The sequence below is a fragment of the Opisthocomus hoazin genome, chromosome 6 (assembly GCF_030867145.1).
Source record: "Opisthocomus hoazin isolate bOpiHoa1 chromosome 6, bOpiHoa1.hap1, whole genome shotgun sequence".
Classification (NCBI taxonomy): Eukaryota; Metazoa; Chordata; class Aves; order Opisthocomiformes; family Opisthocomidae; genus Opisthocomus; species Opisthocomus hoazin.
In genome coordinates, this window is record NC_134419.1 from 18,553,989 (window position 1) to 18,578,965 (window position 24,977).

General features: G+C 48.3%; 1 protein-coding gene across 1 annotated transcript; it reads left to right on the top strand.

Moving 5' to 3' along the window:
* The first annotated feature begins 627 nt into the window (after positions 1-627).
* On the top strand, positions 628-24,560 carry LRRC8C (leucine rich repeat containing 8 VRAC subunit C). The gene is made up of 3 exons (XM_075424874.1): positions 628-705; positions 16,069-16,210; positions 18,411-24,560. Exons 2-3 carry the CDS (start codon positions 16,073-16,075, stop codon positions 20,679-20,681), a joined length of 2,409 nt encoding a protein of 802 aa, XP_075280989.1. The 5' UTR covers positions 628-705; positions 16,069-16,072; the 3' UTR covers positions 20,682-24,560.
* Positions 24,561-24,977: the final 417 nt, after the last annotated feature.

Here is a 24,977-nt window from a genome sequence, read left to right on the forward strand (position 1 = left end):
AGCGCTCGTGTATTTGCATTTCTTTGTTTACATATTTGTACCGTCCCTAAGTGGATACACACACTACCCCTAAGTTTAGGGGCAAGTCATTAGAGGGTGAGCACCTCGCTCTGATGCCGAATTTGTCCCGTCTCTTCCTTCTGCCAGAGATGTGAATCTTTCTGGGAAACGCTCGACAACAGTCCCTGCGCACACGCGGCTTCTCCCCGCAGCAGCCCTCGGCCCGCGCCCGTCGAACTGCTGGGCCACGAGTCCGTGCCTCCAGCCGCCCCCCTCGGGACGCTCCTCTCCCGGCAGCGCGGCCCCTCCGCGGCCCTGCGCGCCAAGCTTCCCGCTGCCGGCCCCCCCGCCCGCACCGGCGGCCACGGCACCCGCCGCGCTCCGGGGGGGAAGGGGCCAGCCCCGAGCCCGGCCTGTTCGTGCAGCCGGTCGGCCCCCCCCGCAGGCCCCGGCCCCACCGGAGCCCCCGCCGCCGCCCCGTGCGTCAGGCCGGAGACGTGGCCCCGCGGCGGCGGCGGGCGGAGCGCGGCTGCCGGCGGCCTCCTCTCCTCTCCCCGCCCCGCCCCGCTCCGCCCGGCCCGGCCCTGCCCGGCCCGGCCCGGCCCTGCCCGCCGCGCTCAGCCCCGCACCGCGCCGCGGCATGATCGCGCTGCCGCCCGGCCGCCGCCGCCCGTGACCCCGCGCCCCCGCCCGGACGCGCACCAGGTAGGCGCTGCCGCGCCCGGCTGCCTCTCCCCGGGCCCCCCGCTGCCCGCGCCGCGCCGGGCCGAGGTTCGCTGCGGGGAGGGGGCCGCGGGGGGACGGAGCCGCCGCGGGCGGAGCGGACCCGGCCCGGCGCGGGCAGCGGCGGCGCGGCCGCCGCACTCCCCGCCCGCAGCATCCCCGGGCAGCGCCGGGGGAGACGAACTTTGTCCGGGATCGTCGCCGCCTGCTCCCCCGCGGAGGGGCGCCGGGCCGCGGCACCCCCCCCGCCCCATCCCGCTGCCGGGCCGCGGCGCTCGGGCGGCCCCGGGGAGCCCGGCGGGGTGTCTGCGGGCGGGGGGGGGGGGGAGCAGTCTGCGAGGAGCCGGGCGGCTCGGGGAAGCCCTTGGCGGTGCTTTCCCCGCGGACCGCCCGGCACCCACCCGCCTCAGCGCGGGCAGCGGGGGTGCGGAGCGCGGCCTCAGCCGGGGGCTGCGCGGCCCCTCCGCGCCCCGCGGGGCCCAGGCAGGTCCCGGCCGGCGGCTCGGGGCGCGGCGCGGCGGGCCCCGGGGTGGTGGCTCTGCTCCTGAGGGGAGATCGGAGAACCCCCCCGCCCCCGCTGGCGGTGCGAGGCCGGCCCCGCCGTGCCGCGGCGTGACGGGCGGTTCGCTCGTGGCTGGAGAGAGGCAGCGCGTCCCGTTCGCTGGGAAGGGCTGGCGCGGCGGGCGGGCGCCCGCAGGACGCGTCCGGCTGGGATGGCGGGAGGGTGGAAGTGTTGGAGAGCGAGGATTTTTGTTGCACAGAGAAGTAGGTGAGTTATGGCTGGCCCTATTTAATTTTGGCTTCTGGAGCGTGTACTTTCCGCGAGGAAAGGCTTGGTGTCACGAGCAGCACTGCTGGAGGACGCACATCTGCACACTTGCTCCCACGGAGCACGGTAGGCTCGAATGATGCTGTAGAAAACCGGGTGGGAAGAAAGGTGCTGGCAAGGTAGTGGAGAAAAAGAAGGCAACGTCAGAAAGAAATAATAATAATACAACAAAAATTTTGCCCAGCAACAGGACAAGGGGCAATGGGCACAAACTGAAGCATAGGAAGTTCTGTCTGAACATGAGGAGGAACTTCTTCCCTCTGAGGGTGACGGAGCACTGAAACAGGCTGCCCAGGGAGGTTGTGGAGTCTCCTTCTCTGGAGATATTCAAGACCCGCCTGGACAAGGTCCTGTGCAGCCTGCTGTAGGTGACCCTGCTTCGGCAGGGGGGTTGGACCACATGACCCACAGAGGTCCCTTCCAACCCCTACCATTCTGTGATTCTGTGAAAATCTCCCTTCCCAATTCAACCACGCGTCAGTCTCCCTCCTGTATGTTGAACCTGCTTTTACTTTTCTTTCTGGCCTGATGGCAGCAGTCAGGAGGGTAGTGCTGGCTCCTCTCCTGGAAACGCCTCTGTGCCCCTGTGGTGCAGATCATGTCAAGAGCCGGGCTGCGCACCGTTCGTTCGGGGCTGATCCCTGATTCTGCCCTGGCCGGGGGTTCCTGCTGTCTCGCGAGTGCCTGTGCCCGGGGGCTGCCAGCAAGGCGCAGCCGCCCGGTGCTGAGCACCTGTGGTTTCTGAATCATTTCCTTTTCCAGCTGCACTCAGAGTTTGCTAAAAGTGTGGCAGCCGTGATGCTGTTTTTTTCCAGTCTGAATACATAGGTTTTGCCGTAGTATAACTTTCTGTGGTTCTTTTGTTGTTGTTTACCCTTGTAAGCAGTTTTAGAAAGAACCTTTCTGATGAAAGGCCTAAAAATCTAGTTTCTTTGTATGCCCGGTATTGGAAGAGGCCAGTGCTGGTTGTCAGTGAAGAGCAAGATCAGAGACTGCTGAATTGTTCACAGAAGTTCCTTGACTCAGTGCTTGGTGCTGTCTTGCCACCGGTTTCTGTACCAGTTCAAGCTCATTTCCTGAGGCGGCTGCATCCCACCTTGGTGTCTGGTTGTTGAGGCTCATGATAAGGGGCTCCGGCTGGGAGGGGGCGGCATCCGGGCTGGGCAGCAGAGAGAGTTAAACAATGTTCAGGTGGCCTGAGCGCCAGAGCAGCGACACAGAAAGACCCAAAATAATGAACTGGGTCAGAGTGCTGGGAGGAGCAGTTCCCCTGATTGTCCATTGACCTCGGTTGCAACTGGTTGAAGTGGCCCCTATTCACCACCAGAAAGGCACTTCCCAGCCCAAACCTTTCTGAATGCTGCGGGAAGTAAAAAAAATTTCTATTACCATCCAAACAATTCGCAATAACAGGAGCTAGAGTTTGATTTTATAGATTTTTTTCCTCTTTGAGAAAATGTAGTGAAAAGACTTTGTCCTCATTGGCACAGAGTTGTGAAGGCCAGGGGAGGGGCTGCGTATTAAAGAAAACCTGAAAATGAAACATTTTACATCAGAAAAAAAAAAGAGAACCCCCAAATACTTCCCTAAAAACCTTACTTAGTAAAGCAAGGAAGTCATTCTACTTCCAAAATGATTTGTCAGAAGAATGTTAACAAGTGTTGGATTTCACATGCTCAACATAATGGAAACTCGACTCTGTTCTTCATCCTGTAGCTGTTTGCCCAGGGATGGTGTGCAAGAAAACTCTGATGCAAATTCAAGCCATAGTGCAGTGACTTTTGTTGGAGTTTGTGTTTGTAAGATCTCTTGCCCACTAGGAAGATACTAGTTTTGATTCACCTTCTTGTGCATGCATGAATATGCTGTTGGCTCCATTGGTTTCATTCATAATTGCAGGGCGGTCATCGCTGTCGTCCCATCCCCGGGCAGGCAAAGTGTCTTAGAGCTGTTGTTAAACCCAAGGGACCCTGGATCAGCTTTCCTGCACTGGATTCGTTTTACATTTTAGTGCCTGACACAAGCAGCTAGTCAGATGCAGTGTAAACTTTGCAACTGTATCATCCAGAGACTTGTAGGCTTGGACCAGGATGATTTTTTTCCCATATGGAGGTTGTGTCCACTCTGTTTCTGTCTCCTGTGAAGGAGTGATTTACAATCTAGTGTATGGTCAGGTCAGATTTTTCAAAGGTAAGATAGTGCCATGTATGTGCTTTGCACGTTTTCCGTTTGTTTGGGAGAAGCCTGCATTAAGATACAGTGCATGTTTTTCCTTCATTTTAAAGTAAAACAAATGCCTCCCCCGATGCGCAGAATGACACCATTCTCCATGGAAAGTTGCTAACGCTGCCGTCATGGTGAGCGTACAACCTTCCGCTGAGTTTGAACCAGCATATGTGAAAACATTTAGTCCGGTAGAGTAGCATTAAGAATCCATTTCTCTCTCTCTGTCATAGTAAACTTTTAACTTCTGCTTTGACTTCCAGGTGAGCGGCATCCAGCCTTTTATACCAACTTCAAATCCTGGGCTAAACGATGACCTGCTGAAAACAGAGATGCAAGCTCATGTCTCCCTTCAGTGGCAGTAGCACATAGAGATTTTGTGTTGCTGGGAATCCAAAATTCAAAAAGCCAGCAATAAGGCTGCTGAAGTGCTGAGAACATGTCCGGATTTATTTGCTCATCTCTGAAAGCGAGGCGGGAGCTTGGATGAATTGCTCGCTCTGGAGCGCGTGGTGCCGCGGAGCACAGGCCAAGCCCTGCCCGGAGCGCGCCGCGGTGTGAGGACCTGGTACGGGTGGGATCTGCAGCAGAGCGCAACAGCTCGGCAGGGCAGGTTGCTGTCACGCAGCAGGTTTGGTGTTCCAAGAGAGCACTGGCAGAGGTCTCATTTTCCAGTCGATGTGATTGCTTGATGAGCTGTCTCAGGGGCAGATAGTTTTCGTGCAAGCTGTAGAGCGAGATGGGTGTTCACAGACAACATTGTCAGAAAAGCCCTTTGTTAAAGGTAGCGTGATTAAAAAGAGTATTTGCTCTTTGCCATCATTTGCCCATGCAAGTGTAACTTCAAAGACCTGCACACCTGCTCTAGTGTGGTCAGAGCCCCCCCAGCAACCGCTTTGATCTCACAAAGTTGAGGCTTGGTGGATGCAGCCTTTCCTTCTGTTTTATGATGCAGCAACGGACGTTAGTGCGACAAGCTTAGAGGTAATGCCTCTGCAGTGGGCCGTGGATGGGCACTGCCCTGAAAAAACCCAGCAGAGAATGCGGGCAGGTAGCTCTGGATTTCCACGTCTCTGAAGTTTACAGTCTTTAAAAGTCATCTTATCTGATTCTGTAGCTGTTCGTATTTATCTTCGAGTATGTGTAGATCACATCCATTTCATGTGCCTGAATTTATCTATAGCCTTCTTTATTCTTTCAGGAGTATGGATGAGACTGAGCTTTATTTTTATCATCAGGGATTTTTGTAACAAAGGATGGTTCGGGGGGGGAGGAAAATTCATCAGCGGTGTTTCAGGCTGAGAACACCTGTATGTTTATCCAGGCGCTTTGGGATCCATGTTTTGTGGGACTGTCGCAAAGTTCAGAAAGCTCTCTTGTGTCGCCTGCAAGCAGGAGCATAAAAGATCCTTTATATGAAAAGGTCTCACAAATCATGAAAACAGGCATTTCTTTAATGTTTTTGGCACAATCACTGCATAAAAAGTTTTTAACTAACTTTTCAGATGCTTGAGCTGCTTAAGACTCAGAATGGACCCTTTGTGCTTACTGTCCCAATTAGGAATTAATTTTTAATTATATCAGCTGAACATTTGTTATTGTGAGCACTTGTGTTAGCCCAAGGCTCCTGACTGTTCGTTTGACAAAGAGTGGCACTGGTTTGTGTAGTGTTGTCTGTCCTGTGGACATTCTACGTGTTGTTTCTGTCTTCTGTTTTCTGAGTATTTACATATGTGTTTGTGGAAAACCTGGTGTAACTTTGATTAAAACTTGATAGGAGTTTACTTAATCACTGAGATGTATTTCAGGAGTACTAAAATACCACTTACTGGATAGTTTTCTTGCTCAGTGCTTTGGTTTGCTGTGAAAGGTTTTCACTCACATTAAGAATGTTTTGCAGCTCTGGAAAGAGGGCCGGCAGCTTGAGTGATAGCCCTGATAAACTAAGAATGTTACTCCCAGAGCTGAAAAATGGTGACTATTGCCTTTGAAGTAGTCTTTGACATGGAAATGCTTAGAGTGTACTTTTCTTTAGATTTGGACAAATAGCTCAGCAAAGCCAGATCTCCACACAGGCCTGTGTGCTTGGTACAGAAAGAACTCCCATTGATTTTACTGAGACTTTATCTGACAGAATCTGGCCCTGAACATTTTTTTGTCTTCAGTCCAACCAAGTCGAAGTCAAAAAGCTGCTGACAATAGGAAGTCTTTTTGGTGCGTAATACATGAAAAAGTACTATGACTCAATTAAAACAAACAACAAGGTTATTGTCTGGGATCTGTCACCAAAGTGGCATTTACTGTGTGTGTAGGTGGCAACTGCAGGGTATATTTTGAAATGCAGTTTATTAAGGTTGCTTCCTCTTTATGTTATTTACATCCCATATGTCTCCTCCGAGTTCTGAGTTCAGGCCTTTGAGGTTCCACCGCCGCAGCAGGTGGTACCAACAGCCCTGGCAGCGGGGCAAGGGTTCGCTGCCCCCTGCCTGGGCCTCGGTAACTCGGAGGGAAAAGAGTGGAGAAGGTCTCGGTGTTCCGCAGGTGTCTGGAAGTTATACCCTTTCCAGTTTTCTCGAGCAACTTAAACACCCGGTGACTGGTTGGGTGTTGCCGGCAGTCGCGGACCTGCACAGCCAGGGCGCTGGGGGAGCGTGGTGGTGGCAGTCGGTGGAATGGAGGGCAGCCTTCCAGGAGCTGGGCTGCTGCTGCGCTGGGGGCCGGTGGCACAGCCGAGCCCTCTCCAGTCGGTACGTCTGGAAACTAAACCCTGTTTCCGCGCTGAAGAGCTGTCACACAGGGGACAGCCCGGTCGTGGCCAGCGTGCTTTCTGCTACATCGGGGCAGGTGTAGCCCCTGTGGAAACTGCACGGGTTGCACACGTTTTGTAGCAGCACCAGATCGTGGGTGCTGGGGTAATGTCTTCTATGGGCTGACCGTATTTTGTCAGCTCCCCAGACTCCAAACCAATACCAACCAGGACACGTAATTTTGGTAATGTGTCATACAAAATCAAATTAACTGCTGTGGCTTTGCAGGGAAGTTTTGGCATGCTATCAGTTTAGACTCAACCGTTGCAGAGAACTGGAAAAAGCAGTATGTTATGATTTTGTAGTACTGTTAATTCATATTTCCCACCAAAAGGAGCAAAGATAGTCAATACCTTTCCGTTTTGCAGCTGAAGAAGCAACAGCATGGCAGGTTGATGTCGTGTGCCCAAAGCTGGAGCGCAGGGAGCCACAGCCGGGTCCCGGTGGGGAGTCCTGACTCACGCTCTGTTGCTCCTTCAGGCCATGTTTCCTCACCAGCCTCAGCCCCGAGAAGATGAATTTGTTTGAAAATACAGTAAACACATGGACTTTTAAAAATAACTGTTTGGATGCAAATGGTTTGTTTTTAATGGCTTTCCAGTTCCTTAACGTGGGATTTATGTTTAAGAAACAGCATCATTTATTTGTATTTCTGACTTCAGAATGATGGTATTTCTTCTACGAAAATATCCCTTACAGTCAACGGAACAAGAAGTAACTGTCATGTTTGAGAAAGTGGCAATATGTGATGCTTTTTTGCCGTGCTCCGAAATGGCCAGCATTCAAAGTAGTTTTTCCAACCAAAAAATTTTGACAGGTTGTTTTGTGGGTTTTTTTTTTTTTTTTTTAATTTCACATTACAGGAAATGCCTCAAATACAGGGAGAAGTTAGTAGCAGAGGTATTATCGCATGTTGCAGGGGAACTGACCAAGCACCTACACTTACCAAAATGCTGGACATTTCGGTCAGTGCAAACGTACAGCAAGATAATTACCAAAACCGAATGTCAGGGTAGTTTAGACATTATTTCACTGCACGATCAATGGGTGTGAGAATACGCAGATAGGGATGGAACATCAGCCTCTTGGGAAGGAGGAGTTGCTAATTCCAGCGCTTATCATTTTATTTCCCCCTCAGCCTGATCTCAGTTTTGCAGACTTGGTGCCTTGTCCCTGGGTCCACTTTTAGTCCTCTCCTGGTTAGGTGATGAAGTGAAGCATGTTCATTATGTGCGATCTGTGGTGCCAGCATGGGCAGTGCCAGCACGGGCAGTGCCAGGAGCTGTGAGGGACTCCCGGACACGTGCTGAAGATGAAGTGTTCAGCTGCTGAGGACAAAGGACACGTGCAAACCCACAGTTTCCAAAGGTTTATAAATTAGCTTGCTGTGGGCATTTGTTCATGCTGCAGTAAAAAGTGCATCCCCAATACACAGGCCAAATTTTGGGGCATAAGGGTCTGGAAAGTTTGAAATAAAAAGACCACAAGTTTTGTAGTGATCACAGCCCAGTGTTATTCCCCTAAGCTTGTTTCTGGAAATGGTTTGAACAATAGCTGGCTAGATCTGCATTTAAATTCTGTTTTGAAGTCGGCAGGTTTTTGCTTATGGTCATGTGAGGGGCCCCACCCCACCCACAAACACAAATTTGGCAAAGTTGTAATCAACAGATACTATGACTGGTGATGTTAGTACCAAGCCATTTTAGTGCCAGGCTGTGCCTACCATCCCTGGCTAGGGCAGACTGTGGCCCTAAGCCCTGGGGCTCCGCATAGACCAGTGGTTTTAAACTGGGTGTTTTAAGAACACATCACCATGAACGTGACTGCGAAAATCCCTTGTCCCTGCTTATTTAGCTGTCTCCGTGTGTAGTTCCCATTCAGGCAAAATAAGAATACAAAATTCTGCATTTCAGTGGAGCCTCAGGCCCTGTGCTGGGAAGCACTTCAGCTTAGCTTCAGCTCCTGGCCCAAGGCGGCCGAGGCCAGACAGCATGGAACCACCTGAAAAGCGGCTTTATGGTATTTGTGCGGAGTAACAAACATTTACAACCAAGGGCAGTGGGCTGTGGTGTTCAGGCTGTGCAGTGCCAGGTCCTGGTGGTGTGCAGCCCCTGCTCCCGTGGCCCGCGGTGCTCGGGCTCTGCAGAGTCCCCACAACCAGGTCACAAGCTCATTGTGTGTCAAATATGTGCAGGCGCTCTGTTCCTTTAATGAAGATTAATATGCAGTAATTCATCTATGGGAACCAACCCAGAGACCTGCTTGCAGCACTGTTCCCAAAAGGCATTTCATAATTTATCCTAACACATGCAGTATGTTTAAAACAGCCAGGAGGGCGGGTTTTGCCTAGCACAGCATTTTCTCCTTTCAGTAGATCTCTGATGTGAAAGACCGAGCCATCCCAGTCTGAAATGTCTGTTGAGGACGCCTCGGCCTTGACCCCTCGCTGTGTACTCAGCCGGGCTGTGGCTGTGGCCCTGCGGCCGCCAGCCCCAGGCCCCGCACGCCCAGGGGAAAAAACCTCCTTCCCTGCGGCGGGGTCAGGGCCGTGTCCGTGGCACCGGGGCCTTGCGTGGACTCCGTGCCGCGCTCAGGAGGCGATGGTGCTGATCCTGCGGCTGAGGAGGATTGGTGCGGTGCCAGGGACATGTGGTTAAATGTCAGCTGGCTGGACATTTAAACATCTTTTCTAGCCAGCTTCGGAAATCTCACCAACTTTTTATGCTACCCAGTTATAAACGTCACTATTTCTGCAACGTTGTCTCTCTCCTCCCACTACCTTCCTCCTTGTTTTCCGCTCTGGTGTGCCATCCATCCCCTGCCCGTACCGGACCGGCGCACGCTGGGTGTTGGCTGCCGCCTGGCACCCAGGGGCCCCCATGCTGGTGTGCGGCTCTGGTCGGTCCCCTAAAGCACGCGATGGATGACGGCCATTGCTTCAGCGCATGGCAACACGGTTGAGTAACCGCTGCTGGGGCAGAAGAAAACGGCGGGGGGGCTTGACTGCTGGTGGATAGCACCTGCAGCTTGGCAGGCACAGCCCTGGCAGGTCCTGGCCTCCCGCCTGCAGCATGCGAGGCAGCGGTGATGCCGCTTCTCTGCCGCGTGTGGGTCAGCAAAGCGTGGGGACAGGCCTTCGGACTTTGCTGGGCAAGGAGGCCATAGCTGGGCAGGGCTGGCTGGTGTCAGCGGGTAACACCGAACGTCGCCTGCGGAAGGGCGCAGACCAGCCGGCAGCTTTCCCGACGGCCCGGCGCAGGCGGCCTGGCGGACATCTTGCCATGGCGGGGAGCGGTGGTGGGAGCTGCTGGGGGTCTGCCTCAGTGAGGAGCGCACACGCTAGCGGACCTGCCGTGAGTGAGAGAAAGGCAGGGCCTCCCAGTCATTCCTTTCCGTCTGACTCGGTGCGCTTTGTGTAATCGCAGTGCCTCTACGACCTGTGCCGTGACAGCTGAGGTGGGCAGAGCAGGAGCGGCGCGGTGGCTCTCACCATCTCACCCATCAACGTGCCCTCTAATTCAGCTGAGGGCTGGTGTCAGTCCACGCGGTCACACGCCATGAAGTGAAGGAAGTTACTCTGCAAGAATCTCCTTGAAAACAGCAACCATCACCTAGCAATAGCTGGAGCATGGGGCCTGGCAGCTGCTAGAAGCCAAAAGCGGTTTCCTTCGGGGTGTACCAGAGGGGCACATCTCAGAGTACTAACGTGTTTGTCCTTTGTAAAGCATCTCTCAAGATGCAAGATGAATACAGCTTGATGGGGGGTGCCACACACGCCTTGGGCAGGTCGAGTGTACAAACCTGTGTCCCCAAGCATTTGCCAATCCCCCAAGCATTTTCCTGGCCGGCAGGCCTGGGTCCCTCGCGTGCTGCCACAAGGCAGGTCACCCACGACCAGTGGACATGAAGCCGCAGGAGCAGCTCACAGCACCTGCCCGCGAAGCGCAAAGCCAAGGCCAGGGCTTGCCCCGGGGCTTTGCTGGCCGCGCCATGATGGCCAGCACCGCTGGAGAGCCCTGGCAGCGAGCAGTGCCAGCCCGGGCACACCGTGCCGTGGCTGGGGAGGGCTGCTCCATGGGTTGCCATCGCTGGTGGAGGTAGGGTGGCTGCAGCTATAGCTGGAGGCCGTGCTCATCAGCGTCTCTGTGCCCGTTTGCGCAGAGGCCCTGCTGACACAGTGCTGGTGGCAGAGGCTTGGCCGCTGCCTGGCAGCTCCTGCTGTGCCGCTCAGTCCCAGGACACCAGTGCTGCAAGGGTGGTCGCTGCCCAGAAACCCCCTGGGCTGGGGCTGCCCGCCCCATCGTCCTCTGAGCCACCGGTCGGCAGGAAGATAATGAATTAATTTCCTGTATAGTCTGCAGTGCACGTCACTTGGATTGCCCGCTTTGTAAAACATGCTCGTTTTTCTCTTCAGCCACACTGGCAAGAGCCATCATTACTTCTGAACTGTCCCCCCTGCTTTCTTTTATTCCCTCTGATGAAGGCCAGTTGTTGAGAAGCTGGTTTGCTCCACAGTGCGGCCATTTCACGATCATCCTTTGATTCAATCTCCGGATTTATCAAGTCTGATTTGTTTCCAATACTTTTCTCTGAGACTTGGATCTATTTATTCTCCTTAGCTCTTTTAGGTCACATTAAGTTGTGTCTTGCTTCTAATTGCCCATGCGCTAGCCAATTCCTCTAGTTAGTTTTTCTGCTGGAGTAAATACCACACCTTCCTTGTACTGGGATTTCAGTATTTTGTCTTATTATCATGTATTCATTTTCACTCATCGTTTTCTATATTTCCTAGAAATTTTAAAATAATAATAAAAAACCTACTAATTTCTCTCCCCTCGGGTCTTTTTGTTTGTTTCGGTTTTTTGGGGGTTTTTTATTTAATCTGGCAATCCCTTAGCTCTTTTCTGCAGCATTGCCTAACAGCCAGTACTTTTTTTAATCCAAGTTCCTTTTTTATTTCCTTCTGGTAGCCGAATGCCAGATGATTTATCTCATGTACAGTTTTCTTTTCTCCAGAGACTGAGGATTATCAGACATACAAGTGAGAAAAAAGACAATGAGTTCTGATTTTAATTGAAAAAACTATCCAATATTTAGAATTCAATATTTCCTAAAGTAAGTCACAGTAGTACTTAACATAAGTCAGACTCCACATTTCAGCTACAATGTATTGTGCCATTAAATAGCATTTTGAATGTGAGTGAACTGGAGTTAGTAATGCTGTCTTAGTTTTCACCAGCTGAAACATTGAACTCCTTTTCTTCTATCTTCCTGTTATAAGAAGAGATAAGAGCCTACAGTATATGGTGTGCTGTCCCAGAGACTGCTGTGATGTGGGCTGCAGTGTGACTTTTTAGCATCCATGTTTTGATTTGCTTAAATTCATGATTGACTGAGTCACTTTATTTTGTACAGACCTGGTTTGTACGTGATTATGAATGAGTCTGGCAGTGGTACAGCTCTGGGTGTAGCAGTGGGGAAGAGCCGGGCTCCAGCCACGGCCAGGAGGGGGTTTGCAAGATTGCTCTTAGCCACGTGGACCTGCTGTGGCTTTTCAGGGGCCTCAGAGCCACTGCTCATAGATGTCCTTTTGGTCACTGGTCCGGCCAGAACCGAAAAGAAGCTAGAAGGAACAGGGAGACACATGCAAAGCGATTTCATGTCATTCTGTTCTGCATGCAGATACCAGCAGTGCTGGTAAGCCTAGGCTTCTCTGCACTTCTTCCAGCATTTTCTCTTTATTGCTAGTGCAGCAAGGGGAGAAGCAATAGGGTTTCCCCAGAGGGCGCTGGAAAACAGTTATCCCAATTTTTCATGTCCAATCTCCATTTAAAGCTTCTTGTGAATGTCTTTTTCCCTGACATTAAAAAATACTGTCTGTCATTAGACATTGTTGGTTTATTTACTGTTATTATGCGCAGTACCATTGCCAACATTTGTTTTCTTTTTTAACAATAAAGAAAAACGCAAGTGGCAGACAGATGTTGATGTCTGGCATTGGACTGCAAACCTTCCACCCTCACAGATGGGTTTTCCAGCATGGCTCAGAGAGGCTTTCTGTATGCAGGTCTGCCTCTGCTTGGCCCGTTAACCAGGGTGACAGTATGTGCACTCTGCTAATGAGGAGTTACACTATGCGAACAGCAGCCTCTAAAGGGAACAAGGGATCAGAGCAGCATGTACGTGTGGTGCCAGAAACTATCTGCCTTCATCTAAATTCCCTGCACATCACTTAGAAGAAATAAAGGAAATACAAAATACAACAAAGGTCCCTAAAAATACAGAGTGAAATCTGTCAAACGCAACAGCCAAATTAATGTTTGGTCTTGAAAGCTGTCCCTGCACAGTAATTTGCAAGACAGTTCCCAGTGCCATCTGCCGTCCGGCGCTGCCCTGGTTGCAGTACTGCCGACCTTCGTAACGCCGTGGCTCAGAGCCAGAGGCTTGCTTGACGTCTGACCAGGGAGAAGTGGTCTCCGCGGGTTTTGGTGCATGTGAGCGCTCGAGTTTTCTCAGAGAGTCTCCACTGCAGGAAACACGATTGTATCTTGCCTGACACTTGAATTGGCTATGCTTTTGGAAAAACCTTACAAATAGGAGCCCTAGAGGCTGGGGTGTCAGAAGATGAAAAAGCCATTATTAAGGGAGGAGCTGGGGGGGGAGGGGGAGGAGGAGAAAATGTCAGACCCTCATGATTTTAAAGCAATCTGTTGATACCTATTCTTGGGTGTACCGATGGCATTCCAGTCAGCTAACTGGCCTCAAAAGCTGAGCCAACAGCGGTATATGTGTTACAAAGCTTTGAGCAGGACTGTTGCATGGCAACTGATTAGCTAGTGTCTGTATTAGTGTATTCCTTTAAGCATTGTCTGTGTTTTTCAATGCTCGATAGAAAAACTGTTTTTTAAAGCTTACCAGCAGCTATTGCCAGTTACCTACATTTTATGTGGAAATAAAAAAGAGGAGGGTAATTCCTTACCAATAGCAGTGAGATGCGTGTGGGTATGGAAGAGAGCTCAGTGCGTGGTGTTCAGCTTAGGCGCTGCTGGGCGCTGCTGGCGGAGGGTTTCCTCGCCCCAGCTTCAGCTGAAGGAGTGCTGCGTGGGGCACCTCTAGGTTATGAGATCCATTTTTTCCACCAGTATTTCTAAACAAAAGTGGAAGGCAAACAAGGTTTGTCCCAGCAGCTACCTGAGGTGTTCTCTGCTGTAGAAGTGTAACTTCCCTGATGCGTCTGTTGAGCATTTGCAAGACAGGCACACAAAGATCAGAACTGTAGCTCCTGGCTGCGTGCAGTTTGGTGATGAATGCTGCATTCCTTTGCCACCACTGCAGCAATTCAGGCCTGTTGGCATGGACGCTGCCAAGCCTGCGACCTGGCTGTGTGAAGTCAGGCTTGCATTGCCATTGTTTTCACTGATGGTCTACTAATTTGCAAGTGCTGCAGAGCACAGCTTGTCCTCCTCTTGGAGATGGCCAGCCTTGCGAGAGGGGGTGTGTGATTCCATCTGGCATTGCGGCATGCATCCGAGGGATGGCTTTTAGAAGGACAAGAGGCTGAGGGAGAGATCCTCCTGCCTGGCCAAGCAGTGCTTCAAGCAACGTGGAAGGGTTGCAAGAGGAGAGGGGAGCAGGCAGCAAGTGTTAAGAAGTTTTGTGCTACTCACTCAGAAGGCTGCAAAGCCCCAGCCCAGCTACGAGCCCAAGGTCATTTACAGACGTCAGCTTGTGCCTCTGGGGACTGTGGCACCTCCTGAGGACCAGCTGGGTAAGCAGAGGCACAGCAGTCCCTGAGAAGGTGTCAAACTGCACCACTTTCCACTCGAGAATTGCCAGTGTCGTGGGAGTCAGTTACAAATCGCTGGGATGGCCGTAGGCTTGCGATGAATTGTGGCCGTTAGGGCCTGAATCCTTCCCTGCTGGATCCCTGGCTCGGAGCGAGCTGAAGCCCTTAAGTCCCTGGGCAGCACATCAGCAAGCGTGTGCTGATCACTAAGGCTGCGCACAGCTGGATGGCACCAAACCCACGCTAATGGGTCCCAGTGCTCAGCTGAATCAGGATTATAGGCCCGCCGAATATTATTGTGGTATGAAGTGATTGTGGTGAACATTTACAGTATTAGTTAAAGGACAAATTTTGTAAATTGCCCTTGGGAGTATTTTTGTTCCATTCCCATGCGTATTTATCTTTCCATCTTGACTTACTGGGGAGTTTCGGTACTGGTTTGATCTTAGGGATTCAGTTACACAATATACTGTAAGCTTTAAAATTAGTTCTTTGCCTGTACATGCTCATGTGTTAGCTGATTTTTCAGAGGAGGTGATGATGTAAGCCTAGACATCTGAGGTGAAGATAAAGCCCTTGATCTGCCTGTCGTTTTGGTTAGCTAAAGCACTTTAGCAACTTGCGCTCAAAACGTGTAGCTTTAAAACTGTGGTGAGTATGCAGACAAATATTCTAAAGCATCCCTGAAACCACTATGAATAAAATGGAAGTGAATGAAAAGTGATAGCTAAAAGGGTGGCCTGGTTTCGGCTGGGATAGAGTTCATTTTCTTCCTAGTAGCTGGTATAGTGCCGTGTTTTGGATTTGGGATGAGAATAATGTTGATAACACACTGATGTTTTAGTTGTTGCTGAACCGTACTTGCACAAAGTCAAGGCCTTTTCTGCCCCTCAGACTGCCCTGCCAGCAGGGAGGCTGGGGGTGCGCGAGAAGTCGGGAGGGGACACAGGCAGGACAGCTGACCCCAGCTGACCAGAGAGATATTCCCTGCCATATGGGGTCACGCCGAACATACAAACTGGGGGGAGATGGCCAGGGGCTGGCGGCTGCTGCTTGGGGACTGGCTGGCCATCGGTCAGTGGGTGGTGAGCAATTGCATTGTGTGTCACTTGTTTTGTAATTCTGTTATTATTTTCCCTTCCTTTTCTGTGCTGTTAAACTGTCTTTATCTCAGCTCACGAGTGTCACTCTTCCCATGCTCTCCCCCATCGCAGTGGGGGGAGTGAGCGAGCGGCTGTGCAGGGCTTAGTTGCTGTCTGGGGTTAAACCACAACAAAGGGCCTGTGAAATCTGAGAGCAAGGCAAGCGTTTTAGCCAGACCGCTGAGATCAAGGCTAACGTGTATGAAGCTGAATGTCTCAAGTATCTACAGAGTGGGCTGATTTTCAGGGATTCGGAAGGCCTCGATGACCCATCAGATGACCTTTGAGTCAGTGCAGAGGGGGGATTAGTCTGTCTGCATGGACGGCCCCAGTCCTGCTCTCTCTGCCTCACAGGAGCTGCAGGGGACAGCGCGAGTATCTCTCTTCTGAGGCGGGCGGTCAGAGGGACCGCTTGGGCAGTAGCTGGGAGCTTTTGTGCCACCGCCCGGGCTTCTTGTTTTCAGATCAGATTTCTTCAAACCTCACAGAAGTACTGTCATGCGCAGACTGAGGGGTGCAGGCGGCCAGAGGCTGAGCGCTGGCTTTACTCTTTTGCAGGACAATGATTCCCGTGACCGAGTTTCGCCAGTTCTCGGAGCAGCAGCCGGCGTTCAGGGTGCTGAAGCCCTGGTGGGATGTGTTCACGGACTATCTCTCCGTCGCCATGCTGATGATTGGTGTGTTTGGGTGCACGTTACAGGTAAATCAAACCGGATGGAGGCGAGGCGGGTGCTGTCAGGGCTGCTGAAAGAACACCACAAACAAGGAAGGTCCTCGGAAAGATGGTGTCACGTCTTGTTTTATCTCTTGGGTTCACTGTGAACAAAGCAAAAATTTACTGGTCCCAGGATTAAAGCTGTTTAGGTAGCAACACCAAATAACACAGACCAGACTTTTAGCAGCTGTAAATCAGCAGAGTTGCACTAGAGTTGATGGAGCGGTGCCAGCTAAGATAAGAGCTGTTGGTTTGGCTTGTGCCTGGATGTCTGTTTTCACCACAGTTTGGCATAACAAAATGGATGATTGACTTAAGTTCTTATTAGTAACCATTTTTCTGTTTAGAAGTTTGAAAAAGGTAATTTTGTAATTTCTATTTTTGTTTATTTGTCAAATGTTAATATTCCTTCTGTCTCTGTACTTCGAAGAGATCTGAAATGAATGTGCTTATTTTATTAACACCACCCACAACTAATATTATGCCTCTTCCATTCTAAAGCATCTCTGAGGATGCTTACATGTAAACAATTGACATTAATGTCAATCATTGTTAGTTATATTTTGCTAAAGAGCCAAAAGCTGAAAATAAATGGAAAGTACTGTTTGGGGTGGACTCCACAAAACCAGAAAGTTACAGTACTGGTTCAAACGTGGGTCTCACATTTCTTGGCATGACTTAGGAATGGAGCTAAAGGGGCACGATGACAGAGCTCTTATTTCAGGGGAATTTCCTCACTTATACGGCCCAAGATTTTCACATACTATGTCCCAAATTTCACATGAAATCAACTGTAGTTTTGCCTGTATTCTCCATTTTCAGTTATTTTCAGTTGAAAAGATATGATGTCTGTGTTTAAAAATCTCTTTGTATAGGGCTGAATTTTGCATTAGTACTTAAGTGTTTGCTTAAGCACACAGAGTAGAACATCTTTTATTTTTAAGTTTACCTGCTTGATTGGATGAAGCACACTGGAAAATAATGTGTGGAAACACTGCAAATAAGAGGTGATTTTTTTTATTCCAAGTTATTACCAAAGGCATGAATCCAGGGTGTAAGTAATGGTGTATATCAGAATAGCATTTACAGACAAAGATTAACTGCAGGCATTTTTGACATGTCAGCAGTTTTGGCACTGATACTGCTCAAAAGGCTTGTGGTCTTATCTCAGCATCTCCCTGCACCAGGGTGGATCATCAAGGAGGATCCAGTTTTGGTAGCTCTTGTTGCATACGCTGTATTTAGTGCTTTTAACAGCCATGATGTCAAAGGATACATCTACACTGCACATACATTCTTAGTTTGGGCTAATCCCAGTTAGTCATTCAGGGCAAATAACAGAGCTCCGTGGTTTATCACATGGATTAGCATTTTAATTTCAGACCTGTAGGGAACCTTGCACTGAGCTCAAACTGTTAATCCCAAGTTAAACTAAAGGTTATTGGTCCCTAAAGGCACTCTGACCTTGGTTTGCCAACACAGATGGCCAGCCCAAATTAAGAAAGTTGCTTTTTCTTGCATTATAGACAGACTCAGGGACAGAAGGACAAGAGCTACTTGTTTTTTCCCACAGCTGTGTACTTTGAGGACTGTGTCTATATGTATCAGAAACTGAATAAAGATGATGTCCTCACGCACACGTACACAAATGCCATCGATTCTCCATTATCCCTGTCTTCATTATAACTGAATATTAATAATATCCCAGCATAGATATGCCCACGTTAGCTCTTTGTCAGCCATTTTTGGTGTGATAAGACATCACAGTGTGTGCGTGCAGCCACATGAATGCAGTTGTGCTGCTTGCAAGCCTAAGCTATCTCTGAACGTAACGCAGCCAGGGTGAATACACCTGGCAAGAACAGGCTGTCGCTGGTGAGAGCAGTGCAGGAGATCCCTGGTCTTTTCTGGAAGCATTACCCACACTTTGTCTGGATTATCAAATTGTCCTCTTACTGAAATTGTGGAAAGCTAACCGTAGTTGAAAAGCGGTAACCTAGTTCTTGGCGTATAGAACAAGTGTCTTGTTGGGAATAGTAATAATAGTAGCACAGCCTGTGAGACCAAGTGCCAGGCTGCGGGGAGGAATGCCTGGCAGCTGGAGGAGCTCCAGGGACAGCTACCCATTGGTACCGCCGCCATGGTTTGTACAGCAGTTTAAAAGATACTTTTTTGTGTGTTTCAGGTCATGCAAGACAAGATAATATGCCTTCCAAAGCGCGTGCAGCCTTGCCAGAACCAATCTAATAGTTCAAATGTGTTTAACACAATCCCAGACACAACTCCCCTTCCTCCACCCAGGCCATCGACGCCTCCAGCTACAGTTGAAATGAAAGGACTGAAGACTGATTTGGACCTTCAGCAATACAGCTTTATAAATCAGGTGTGCTACGAACGTGCCCTGCACTGGTATGCCAAGTACTTCCCTTACCTTGTCCTTATACACACCCTGGTCTTCATGCTGTGTAGTAACTTTTGGTTCAAATTCCCTGGATCAAGCTCCAAAATCGAACACTTCATTTCAATACTTGGGAAATGTTTCGATTCTCCCTGGACAACAAGAGCCTTATCTGAAGTGTCAGGGGAAGACTCTGAAGAGAAGGATAACAGGAAAAACAACGTAAACAAGTCTAATACTATCCAGCCAGGCACTGAAGGCACTTTGGTCAAGACGCAGTCTCTAAAATCAATCCCTGAGAAACTGGTTGTGGATAAGGGAACACCTGGGGCGTTAGATAAGAAAGAAGGTGAACAGGCCAAAGCATTGTTTGAAAAGGTGAAGAAATTTAGACTGCATGTTGAGGAGGGTGATATACTCTATGTCATGTATGTCCGCCAGACTGTACTTAAGGTAATTAAATTCCTTATTATTATTGCTTACAACACAGCACTTGTCTCAGAAGTCAATTTTACAGTAGTCTGTAACGTTGATATAGAAGATATGACAGGATATAAGAATTTTTGCTGCAATCACACAATGGCACACCTATTCTCTAAACTTTCCTACTGCTATCTGTGTTTTGTCAGCATCTATGGCCTCACATGCCTGTACACACTGTACTGGTTGTTCTATCGTTCCCTGAAAGAATATTCTTTTGAGTATGTTCGGCAAGAGACGGGAATTGATGATATCCCAGATGTGAAGAATGACTTTGCTTTTATGCTTCATATGATCGATCAATATGATCCTCTCTATTCCAAGCGGTTTGCTGTCTTCCTGTCTGAAGTCAGCGAAAACAAGCTGAAACAGCTGAACCTCAACAACGAGTGGACTGCAGATAAACTGCGGCAGAGGCTACAGACGAACTCCCATAGCCACTTGGAGCTACAGCTTTTCATGCTCTCTGGACTACCAGACACAGTTTTTGAAATTACCGAGCTGCAGTCTTTAAAACTTGAAATAATTAATAATGTAATGATACCAGCAACCATTGCACAGTTGGACAATCTCCAGGAGCTCTCGTTGCACCAGTGCTCTGTGAAAATCCACAGCGCCGCCTTGGCATTTCTGAAGGAGAACCTCAAGATCTTGAGTGTCAAATTTGATGACATCAGAGAACTTCCACACTGGATGTATGGCCTCCGAAATTTGGAAGAGCTCTATTTAATTGGCTCCCTAAGTCACGATATTTCCAAAAACATTACACTGGAGTCTTTTCGGGAACTTAAAAGCCTTAAAATTCTTTACATAAAAAGTAATTTGTCCAAAATCCCACAATCTGCAGTGGATGTTTCGAGTCACCTGCAAAAATTGTGCATCCATAATGACGGCACTAAGTTAGTGATGCTCAACAACCTGAAGAAGATGGTCAACCTGACGCAGCTGGAATTGGTTCACTGTGATTTAGAGCGCATTCCTCATGCAGTCTTCAGCCTTCTCAGTCTTCAGGAATTGGATCTAAAGGAAAACAACCTCAAATCCATTGAAGAAATAGTAAGTTTTCAACATCTGCGAAAACTGACAATCCTAAAGCTGTGGTACAACAGTATAACGTACATCCCAGAGCATATAAAGAAACTCACTAGTCTCGAGCGGCTTTTCTTCAGCCATAACAAAATAGAGGTTCTTCCATCCCACCTATTCCTATGCAACAAAATCAGATATCTGGACTTGTCTTACAATGACATTCGCTTTATCCCACCCGAAATAGGAGTTCTGCAGAGTTTACAATACTTTTCCATTACTTGCAACAAAGTGGAGAGCGTGCCAGATGAACTGTACTTTTGCAAAAAACTTAAGACTCTGAAAATTGGGAAAAATAACTTGTCAGTCCTTTCACCTAAAATCGGTAATTTGGTATTCCTCTCCCAGTTGGATATTAAAGGCAATCACTTTGAAATCCTTCCACCCGAGCTCGGTGAATGTAGAGCTCTGAAGCGGACTGGTTTCACTGTAGAGGACACCTTGTTTGAAACGCTGCCTTCCGATGTCAGGGAACAAATGAAAGCTGAATAACTAACTTCCTCTCGCTCAGTTTTACAGAAAAAAACGCTTCTACCAAATACACTGTAGAAAGTGCATACTCTGAATATGCATTTAGTTTGGCATTATTTTTTTCTTTTTCAAACAAATCCTTTCTGTACAAGCACATTTGGAGTAAGGAGTACATATATTTTTAAATAAAATTTTCTCGTATTTTTTCACTGTTTTAAGGTATTTTTTAAGTTTGTTTTGCCCTGAGAACAAGGGTGTCTGTAACTTAATTTTTACTGGTAAAAGTAAATGGTTTTATCTGCTGATTTTTTTTTTCCTTTGCCTAATCCCAACAGGGGAACTGTGTTTAAGCTGTATGCTTTGGGTTGCATAATTTGTGATAGATCATTATATTGTCTTCCTGGTTATTGTTAATCCCTTAGGATGTGGTCTTCAACGGGTGGTGCTGCGGGTGTTGAATGCCCTGTTTGCTCTTTTCTTCAGTGGCAGTAGAAGGTGTTCAACATCTAACAAGATCAAATCTGGGTGACCGTCCTTTTTAATTTATGATGTGGTTTTCTCAGATGGACAAAGCAAATAGAGAAGGTTCTTTATGTATTTTAACGGGTCTGAGGGAGCATGCAGAAGTCCTTCAGGGCCTTTGGGCATGTTCAGTCTAGCTCTTTGTTCACACACCGCGCCGAGTGGTGCAGGAGGCACTGACTGCCATTTCCTCGCTGGTGAAGGAAGAGTAAGGTCACAGTTCACAGAGGAGTTGGGACCAGAGCGGCTCACGTTGAAGATTTTCCAAACAGTGCAAAGGGATGCAGCTGCCCGTTTCCTGCTAACTTGAACGGGAGGGGTGCAATGAACTCGCTGCGTTGGGAACGCCAACCCAGCGAGATGAAACACTACCGTGAAAAATCCCCATCCTCCACTAAACTCCCCATCCTGCAAGGGAGAAAGTGCCCTCGGCCCCCCTCAGTTCAACGCCCCACCGGGATGCTTGGCACCTTGCAGGGATGGGATCCAGAAAAAGTGCAATCATGTTTAGTTTGTAAAGCTTCTGACAAGGAAACAGTGTCTAATACGCTCCTTGATTGAGCTTGGGTATCATGTAACCAAGCTCAGCCCAGGAACATTTGCAAATTTGCAAAACTGAGATTAAATGAACGCATTAACTTCTCAGAAGTCTCAACCTACTAGAGGACAGGGATGAAGGCTATGTTTTCATCTCCCAGCTAGTAATTAAATGGGAAATCATACAGTTGGAAGTCTGCTTTTTAAAATAATGTAATCATCTGTAATGATTATGCATCAGGTTGGGAACTTTATCCTCTGAAGCTGTGTTCAGGGGTTTATTTAATCCAGCCATTTGCTTTCTTTTAGGTAGGTTTGGCAGATATATGATAACTCATGTGCTGCTCACAAGCTAATTTAAGCTAATCAAAAATAACCATATGATAGTAAAATATTTTGCTGGGAGGACATCTCTTCGTCCTGTCCAGTAACACATATTCGAGTCAGGTGCAGGCACTGGATAAATGCTTTGCAGGAGTATCTAGGAATAAGTACTTCTTTCTCTAGGAGGCAACGCTGTTCATAAATTGCAGAGGTTGAGTTGCTGATTGTTTAACGTTACGTAAAATAATTGTTCAGTGATTGTCAGGTTGGTTGCTCTTAAATGTTTTCTAACTGCCATTGCGTGTCTTGAGCTACAGTTAATCGGAGTTCTTGAGCTTGGTACAAAATTATACTGTTGTTTTAAGAGTCTGACTTACAAAGGTGGGGAAACAAACTAAAATGATAATTTCCTCATTAATTCATGGTGTTCTATGCAATCTGGTATGTGGGCTTTTCGCAGCACCAAGTCAGATTTATTTTTTGCGCTTGGCTGTGTTCTGGAGAAGATCCATGTGATTAATCAGAAGTGGGTCAGGCATGAAGGAATCAAAGCAAGCTTTTTTAAAGGGGTTTGATTTAGTTCTGTTAAAGATCTGTAACTGGTGTAGCTACTGTGAGAGCTACTCTTCCTGGTGTATGGAATGCACTTACTGGAACAGCTTGGAAGTAGATATATTCTAAATGTATTTCACTGATGTAATGTGAGGGAGAGAAATGTTTCATTGCTCATATTAACCTAATTATGTAAACCAAAGTGCTGTTGTCCCTGATGAATGTAAACTGTTTAAAATGTCCAAGTAATTGGTGGAGCTGTACAGTTCTTTACTTAGATTTGAAATATGGGATTACATTTAAAGTTTTTTAAAAAAGTCTTTATATTCCTAGATGTACCATTTTAAATCCCTAATTTATTTTTTGTCTAATGTTGTTTCATGTGTAGTTTGTGGTCTATTTTCTGAACAGAAGTTAGGCACACCTCATAACTGAAAGTGGGAGACTTGTTCTATGCCATTTTTGTAAATACATCACTTAGGGGATGTGGGGGGTTTGTTTGTTACTGATTATCCTTATACCAGTGCAACCCCTCATGTGGACACAGTTACATGAGTATAAAGTGCCTTGTGCTGGTATATCTTTATTCACTTTGATAGGAATAAACTATACTGGTCTAAGCACTTCCACACTGATAACTGTATCTTCTCCAAGGGTTTGGTCTGCTGAGACAGCGTAGTCAATCTAACAGCTGACTGCCACCAAAAAGGCAGTTCCCCCCTCTGCTCCTGCTCCCCGTTCCTGCCAGCATGTTCCAGCTGCTGCTCCTGTACCCTTACTGACCTGGTTCTGGCCTGATCCCTCCACAAGACAAATCAGCTTTCTAAGCCAGCAGAAAACTAAGCCGGTAAAAAAAGGGACTGATTTTCTGCTGCATCAGCTCTCTGAAGGATTGGATGGACACTAGGGTGGGAGTAGCAAGGGGACAGGACTCTGCAGCCAGGGTCTGGGCAAGGAGGAGGTGGGACGAGTCACTCTGAAGGTGCTGAGCTGCTGGGTCAGTTCATCGTCCTGCCAAGCCACGTGCTTGGAGAGCTGTGCTGGTTGATCTATAGCAGGGTTCGGCAGCATGGCTTTTGTGGGCAGACGACCCTTAGGCTCACAGTGAATGATAAAATATCACATTACTGTTAATTGCTTAAACTTAATGAAACAAACTCAGGTAGCTGCACTGTTGACTTTTCTAACCTTCTTACTGTCTAGTCTGTGGGGTGTATTTTCCAAAACCATATTACAGTATTTTTGAAATGCGTCAGCTAAGAGAAGATTGTTTCCTAATTCTGTATGACATCCAGGAAAATATGTAAAAGTCCCATATTTACTCAGTGATTCATGTACTGCTCATATGTATATTCACATGCAATGCATACTAGACTTCTCTGTGACCTATAGTATTTGACTTTGGATGGACGTTTTGTGGATAGTACTTTAGGCATGGGTTGTATGAGTTTATATAGCTACCTACATTAATCAGGTGCCTAACAAGTAAGACAATTCCAGAATATAAGCAAGGCATTTTACATTATTGCTCAAAAATAGTACAAAGCTTCCTTAGTAAACAGAAGCAGAGATGACAAAGAGTGCATAAAAAACAAGAAGACAACCTTAATAGTGCACTAAGCCTGAAAAGCAAGTCTACTTTGTGATCAAGATCTGGAGATGTGCATCTCCCCCTTTGTCAAAATTAGGATGGATATTTATGCTGACCTCCTGCATCTAGCCAGCCCAACAACTTTTGCAAATTCTGATTGGAAAGCGCCCGCTCCAAGTCTCGTATCACATTTCTGGCACTTCCACTAATTCCTGTGTTTAAGTGGTGACGAGTCCTGTAAGAATGCCAAGGAAAAACTTTGAAATTTGACCAAATGGACAAACTTCTTAATTCTGTAGCAAGCATCCTAATATGATAATAGACCTGCATAGTGTTACGTTGCAATATAGTACACCCAGAAAAAAATGGAAATAAAATGCTCTTTTGTAATAATGAACCTTGACAGACTTTAATGTGATTATTTATTTGGGAAATATTTTGTTTCTGGGTTACCTAAAGATCAGACATAACCATCTTTTGGGTTTGATCCTTTGGGAGGGAAGTCAGGAAAATATGCTTGAGAAAACATTGTTAGACTCGACAGGATTTATAGCCGCATGGCCTCGCTTCCTGCGCGCCTCCTTCCACCCCTCGCTCCGGCGGCCAGCCCAACGGTCAGCCAAGAAGCCATCCCTGCAGGGCAGCTCCCCGGCTCCGGTCCCCGGTGGACGATGCCAGGGCCCTGGCAGCCCGGGGCCCTCTGCCAGCCTGGGCTCCCATCCTGGCCCCCACGTAGCCGGCAGCCGGGGCACCAGGGCTACTGCCTCCCCGTCACGTGCCTGCGCTGCGAA

What these genes read in the sequence shown, in the direction of transcription:
- LRRC8C (XM_075424874.1), top strand. Translation starts at nt 16,073, where the DNA reads ATGATTCCCGTGACCGAGTTTCGCCAGTTCTCGGAGCAGCAGCCGGCG. An exon ending in TGTTTGGGTGCACGTTACAG is followed by an intron (nt 16,211 to 18,410) that starts GTAAATCAAACC and finishes TGTGTGTTTCAG; the next exon opens with GTCATGCAAGACAAGATAAT.